Below are 7316 nucleotides of genomic sequence, written 5' to 3' on the forward strand. Positions count from 1 at the left end.
CTTCATCTTTCCCTACAATCATGGCTGCGGTTGCAGAGAACCCAAAGGCAGCGAAAGAAATTAGATTTACAAGACCCAGGAATCAGCTCATTTCAACTTCATATCCAGGCCCAGAAATCCCTTATATCATTCAATCTCCTTGTCGTAAATCCACCATCTTTCTTTGCTCCTTTCACTTTCACTAATAACACCGACAACATGAACACGAAGAACATTAGAAACAACAACAATAACAATGTTTCCGATATGTTGTTGACGTTACAGTACAAAAAGAAGAATTTTACATCGGCGACATTCAGAGGGCTTGGGTGTGCTACATCTTCACATGTGTCGGCGCCGGAGACAAGATCGGTCTTCAGTAGATTGGCAAGCTAAGAAAGTGAGGAAAAAGAAGCAGAGGAACCCGCACAGGAAGAAGAACTAATAGGGGTTGACGACGCCAACAATTGTGGCGAACCCGACTTCCATTGCTGTTGTTCCTAATGTTTGGTGCTCTCCAGGTATCACTTTCATCGCTGATGCCGGCCCTGTTGATTGTGTTGTAGTGAGAAGGCCTGTGGTGGGAAGAGGGAGAGTCGATGGGGAGAGGATGAATCACAGAGATGTTTACTTTTCTTTTTTTATAATTTTTTTCTTCAACCGACGTTTTGGGTTTGAGGGATTTTTTCGAGTTTTTAACAATTATGGTGAACCTAAGTCGTTTTTAGAAATGACGAAACATGTTTCACCAATTGCTTTTATATCAATTTTGATTTATGTTTTTAAAAGCTTTTTAAACGGAACAACTTTTATCAAACGCTTTTTAGGTCGCTTCTGCGCTGAAACATCAGAAACGAAACGTTATCAAACGGGCCGTCTCATACGATGTTGAAACTCAATCCGTCCCTTCGAGATGGAGAAGAAGAGCAGGATCAAACGAAACGAAGAATTTGAGAGTTCTTCAAAGTGAAAACGAATTTCTGCAACTTTCTATAGTCAATGACGACGATTCAAAAGCAAAGGACGAAATTATTGAGTAATCTATTGATCGACTCTCCTTCTCAATCTAATGAAGCAGTTGCAGACAAGATATCCAAAACCCTACTCAGCTCTGGTTCCAAGTCTGTCCGAGTCAAATCCTTTATCTCCAATCTCAATTCCGACGCAGCGCACCTTGTTCTCTCAAATCCAGCTCTCAATACCAAGACTTGCTTGGATTTCTTTAATTTAATCAACGGAATCCAATCTCTCGCTCCATACAGACATGATCTTCGAGCCCATTTAACCTTGGTTTGCCGGCTATTTAAGGATAATAGGTTCGCAGTGGCCAAGAATATCCTCAGATCCGCAGTCCTGAATCAAGACCTCAATTGTCGAGTTTCAGTCGTAGCGTCTTTGGTAGATAGTTGCTGTAATGAGTCCTTTATGCGTGGAAAGTTACTCGATATGCTATTTAGGATTTTTGCGGAAAGTAACAAATGCGAAGAAGCCCTGGAGACCTTCGACTACATGAAAAGCAATGGTTTTGATATCGATGAGAGGTCTTGCACATTTTATCTACTCGCCCTCAAGAGGTCTGGTCAGGTGGAGTCGGCTTTAGGGTTCCTTCTACGGATGCTCAAATCGGGTGTTAAAATCTCTGTTTATTCGTTAACGATAGTGGTTGATGCCTTGTGTAAACAAGGAGAGATTACTCGAGCTATGGAGTTGATGAGTGAAATGGGTAAGAAAGGAGTCAAATCTAATATCGTCACTTATAATTCTCTGATAGATGCCTATGTCAAGAGAGGGGATTTTCAGCAAGTAAATGAGATCTTGAACTTTATGGTCCGGGAAGGTGTAGTAGCCAACGTTAGGACCTACACTTCCTTAATTGATGGGTTCTCAAGCTCTGGCAAGATCCATGAAGCCGAAAGAGTGTTTGAGGAGATGAACTCAACAGGTGTTGAAGCAGATATCTATGTGTATAGTTCACTCATCAATGGACATTGTAGACTAGGGAACATGAAGAGGGCGTTTGCACTGTTCGATGAATTGACTGATAGGGGCCTCAGTCCAAGTGCACACACTTATGGGTCTTTGATCTCTGGCCTTTGCAAGGTCGGGCAGATGATTGCTGCAAAGAAGTTGATAACTGAAATGCAAAGCAAAGGAATTGACTTAAATGAGGTCATATTCAACACATTAATGGATGGGTATTGCAAGCAAAGAATGATAGATGAAGCCTTAACATTGCAGGTTGTGATGGAGAAGAAAGGTCTTGAGCTGGATGTATTCACATATAACACCATAGCCAGTGGTTTGTGCAAGTCAAATCGATATAACGAGGCAAAGACACTTTTGCTCACTATGGCTGATAGAGGTGTGAGTCCGAACACTGAATGCCTCACTACACTGATTGACATATATTGCAAGGAAGGAGATATGGTGGAAGCAAGGAGGGTTTTTCGTGAGATGGAAAAGATGGGAGTGAAGTATAGTACTGTGACATATAATGCCTTAATAGATGGTTACAGCAAGAAAGAGAATATGAAGGATGCTAATAAACTTAGAGATGAAATGGAGGACAGAGGGTTTAAGCCAGATGTGTACACCTACACGTCACTTATTCATGGCCACAGTGTGGTGGGAAAGGTTGAAGAAGCACTAAAACTCTTTAATGAAATGCCCGAGAGGGGTTTAGTGCGCAATATGGTCACATATTCTGCAATGATTTCGGGATTGTCCAAGGCAGGGAGATCTAATGAGGCATTTAGATTGTATGATGAGATGATTGAGGCAGGAATTAAACCTGATGATTCTGTCTACTCTTCACTGGTGGGTAGCCTTCATACAGAAACATCTTCATAGTGTGTTGTCACTGCTCTTACAGATTGAGTGTTCACACCTAACCATATGAATGATGGAAAGACCACAGCTTGGATCTAACAGTATGGTTAATGGCTGCAGATAAGTTCCAGAAATCATTGTCTGTATTTTATTTCTTATCATTATTGTGATTCATGTGCCCAAGAGGTGGGATATCAAACAAATGATCAATAAGTGAAGTAAATGTCTTTTATTGTCAATCAAATCCACTGTATTTACTATCTTGATGATCCGTTGAAAGAATTGAGGGCAGCTGTAAGGGCTGTTAAGGAATTCCCATATTGTGAATGAGTTGAAAATCTTTCAAATTATTAGAGAAATCATAGCCCAAGTGAATGGGCCCTTTGTGTTTCATTGCAGGTTGGATATACTGGTCCCCCCCACCAAAGCTTTCATTTCTGGATCTTGATAATTGCATTTCCATCCAAGTATGCATTTGATCCTAATCCTTGATTCATTTTATGGATGATAGACTGAGGTTCTGCCTGTTGTTCATATGAACCAATGATCACAGCAGATATGTTTTGCTCAAGCTACGTATTTGTTCCTTCAATTTGACAGCTCAAGAAATGTCAAGAAATGTCAAGGCATGCTACTCATTTTCTTTTCTCGTATAGGTGGTGTTAGAGATATTAGTTATGTTGCTCTAAGAGGGTAGTTTAGGAACTTGTCATGTTATGTTTTATTTTTCCCTTTTTCCCTCCTAAGGGAGGTGTTTGTAATTACTTGTAAATATATTAGTGAAGTAATATATTGGTGTTACTGAGATTTTACTCACAATACACTATTCCACCATTCCATCACCTCTTCTCCTTCTCCCTCTTCTATTTCTTCTTCTTCTTCTTCTTCTTCTTCTTCTTCTTCTCCAACTCTCATCTTATTGTTCTTTCCCATCGATATATTCTAACTTGGTATCAGAGCTGTAAGGTTGGTTTGAGAGTCGAGCTACTAGTCTCCTCCCTTCTTCTCTTCTTTTTGGTACCCTAGGTTACAAAGGGGTTCTAAGGAAATAGACTTCTATGTGAGAAGATTGAAGAAACCTTGAGAGAGGCATGCAAGGAGACCGTAGAGACACCAATGGAAGTTTTCCTTTGAAGAAAGAGACACTTTGATGTAGGGTGACTAGGTTTCCTACAAGATTAACTAACTAGGTAGGATAAACTCAAGGGACTTGGGTAGGACAGGTAATGCATGAGTAGATTACAAGAAACTACCCCAGCAGTTTATAACCCCAAACAATACAAATAGGAGTAGGAAACAAAGAAATAAGACCATCAAATAAACCCCCAAGGATACAATACCAATGCAGGAGTAAAACCAGCCCAAAATCCAACCCGATAGGAGAGAGAAAGACCTGCTATAGAGCCGGAGAGAGAGAGGTGCTGCCAGGTCTGTAGGAGTCCGATTGAGCTGCACTCTTGGGCGTAGATAGTCCCTAGGGAGGGTACAAAAACCCCCAAAGTTGAGAGGATTCTGACGGTTGGTTGTGAAGTTACAAGCTTTCTTGATTTTCTGACCTAGGAGAAATAATCTCGGGCTTCAGGAGAGAGAATCAATTATGGTTTGTTACTTTGACAGATCTGAACTTTTGAATACTCACAACAGTCGTGTACTTCAACGGTAGTAACTTTAGGATAAAATAGAAAGCTTTAAACAAGAAGAAACAAAGGGAAAAGTGGGGGAGGAGCGGCTGTCTCGGCCCGGGCTTCTCACCCACAGCTATCCTGGCTGTTCTAAGCAATTGGTTGCAATTATTCTTTATTCAAATACGAAATTATGAGTACATAGGCTACTCAATCTATAGAGGGAAGAATAACAATTAAACTACTACTAGGAGCTAGTTTCCCAATAGGACTAGACACTCCTACTTCAACTAGGAACTAGTTTCCAAATAGGACTAGACACTCCTACTACAACTAGGAATTCAAAATTGGACTAGGAATAATAAACCTATGTGGAAAACAAATAGTCCTAAGACAATTTGGACTCGACATACCACTTACTCAATTCGATGGGCCCAATGGCCCACTAATTAATTAAAAACAACTACTAATTATTCCCCTTGCCAATGGGCCCAATTGGCCCTTATTTGTACTTAGCCACTCAGGTGGACCAAGTAGGGGTTCGGCTGGCTTCTTGGCTAGACCCTAGCCACTCAAGTGGACTAAGGCTGGACTCTTTTTCCTCTCATATTTCCTTCCATAATGTGCATCTACATCAACAGGACCAAGGAAGCTCAACAAACAAGATTTAACATGCAAAATAGAATGAGACTAATAAATAAACTAGCAAAGAGCAATAATAATTTAGGAAGAAAAACATATAAACTCAATCAAACTACAAGGGGGAACATAGGGTAGGGAACATGGCAGCAAGCAAAAGTAGGTTATAGCACTAGCCTATTAAGTACCAAAGGTAGATAAAAGTCCCATGTTATATGCTCTAAAATCAGTCATACTAGTAATAAGAAAATCAACAATACTTGAGGTAAGACAGTGATGCAAATAAAGGTTAAACAATGGCTAAAAAGGGGGGTGGGTTTTAATGGTAGTTAATGGAATAAATAATGAGGGAATGGGAGGGTTCATTCTATACTTACCTGCTGCCTAGATCTGAGAACAAAAGAAGACAACCCAGATTTTGAAGACGGTGTCCAATAATAGTCCAATTATTTGAAAGGAGTTCAGCAGCAGCCCAGTTTTGAAGTAAAGAACAGCAGCACCCAGTATTGAAGAAAAAGTTCAGCAGCAGTCCAGCATCAAAGGGGAGATCAGCAACAACAGTTCAACATTAAGGGGGAAAAACAGCAGCAGCAGTTCAGCATCAAAAGGGTAACAGCAGCAGCAGATGTTAGCCGGCAGCAGTAGACAGTAAACAGAAACAGCAACAGTAAACAGTAGCGTAGGAAAATCGAAAGAGAGGGGGAGGCGAAAGAAGAGAGGACCGAGAGAGAAAAGGAGAGAGGTGAGAAAGAGAATGAGGGAAATACGAGATTGAGAGAGAGAGAGAGAATCGTGAGAGGGGTGGGGGTTTGCTCATTAGCTGTTTTTCAATTCTAATTCATTAATTCTCAATGCCCAATGGCCTTACACTTTTAATAGAATAAAACTTCTAAAAATAAAAAGATACTTGGAAACTTAGTTATTTGAAATAATAAACTACCTAATAGAAAGAAGTCATAGTTTCTAATTATTTAAAAAAAATCAAATAATATCAGAATTAAAGCAAAGTAAAGTAAGATTTGGTGGGGTCCACAAGATTTACTGAATGGGGAAACAAGGGTGGTTGAACCCAGCGCTGGGAAGGCTGGTTCGACTCCTCTTTTTTCCTCCTTTCTTCTTCTTTCTTCTTTCTTTTTCCTGGTTTCTTCTAATCCTCCAACCACAGAGATGGGACTGGTTGGCTCTTCTTCTTCTTTCGATTGTACACTTTGATGTCCCCATCACACTTGAAGGTTGCAATAAGCAAAATTAGGTCTAGGTAAACTCACCGTCAGCCCTGGACCATTTTTTCTCTTTCTCTCTTATCTGGTCAGCTGTGTAGCTGAAACCAGGAGCATTTGGGTCGCTCTAGGGTGTACAATCACCCCTCTTGGTCTCACTACAAGCCTTCTTGAATTGTGGTTGCACAACTCAATTCTTCACTGAACTTAGGATACCGCCAGCCCTTTTTTTGGCATTTTTGTCTCTGAAATGTGACCTGTGATGCTTCCGATTGTTATGTGTTTGTAAGGTATGATGTTTAGGCCTATTGAGTTATCCTACACCTTGAAGAAGGTAGATGGTGTGAATTTCTTTGAAGTATATGCTTGGTTTGGTTGCTAGAATTTTTTTTTTTCTGGTTCAGGGGAAGCAAATTTGGGTAGAGTGTGTACTCCCCACCTTGTGTGTGACCCTTTCTCAACCATATATCTGATGATAGTGGACTTGGGGGCCCTTTTTGGAGATATTTCAACTAGTGCATCGAGTGGTTCTACTCATCCTACCCCTATGGTTTTTTGATAACCCAAATAGTTAAATTTCAATTGTGAAGTTGGACAATACAAATTACTTGGATTGGGCTCATTCTGTGAGCTTTCCTTACGGAGTAGGGCAAAGCTTAGGTATGTCACAGGTACCATTAAAGCTCCTAACCCAAATGACCCATCATATCCAAAATGGGAGACTGAAAACTCCACTGCTATGACATGGCTGATTTTTTCTATGAAACTTGAGATTGGAAGAAGGTTTATGAGGAAAGACTGCCAAGGATATTTGGGACAGTGTTACTAAAACTTTTGACCATGTGGGTGACTTAGCTGAAGTTTAACAACTACTCCAAAAGGTCATTGCCATGAAGCAAGGGGATAGGACCATTTCTGAGTACTACAACACTGTCATTAGTCTCTGGGAAGAGTATGATCACTATAGGGACCTCCAATTGTCCAATCCTGAAGATGAAGCTAAGGTTTATCGAATACTTGAAAATGA

The 7316-nt window shown here is 40.4% G+C and overlaps 1 protein-coding gene across 1 annotated transcript; it reads left to right on the top strand.

Annotated features, from left to right (window-relative positions):
- The first annotated feature begins 790 nt into the window (after positions 1-790).
- LOC122062881 (pentatricopeptide repeat-containing protein At2g32630) lies at positions 791-3167 on the top strand. Its single transcript, XM_042626553.1, has one exon. It carries the CDS (start codon positions 979-981, stop codon positions 2827-2829), a length of 1851 nt encoding a protein of 616 aa, XP_042482487.1. The 5' UTR covers positions 791-978; the 3' UTR covers positions 2830-3167.
- The last annotated feature ends 4149 nt before the right edge of the window (positions 3168-7316 follow it).

Source organism: Macadamia integrifolia, unplaced genomic scaffold (genome assembly GCF_013358625.1).
Source record: "Macadamia integrifolia cultivar HAES 741 unplaced genomic scaffold, SCU_Mint_v3 scaffold1132, whole genome shotgun sequence".
Lineage (NCBI taxonomy): Eukaryota > Viridiplantae > Streptophyta > Magnoliopsida > Proteales > Proteaceae > Macadamia > Macadamia integrifolia.

Excerpts from the sequence above, each read along its gene's own strand:
- LOC122062881 (XM_042626553.1), top strand. The coding sequence starts at position 979 with ATGACGACGATTCAAAAGCAAAGGACGAAATTATTGAGTAATCTATTG.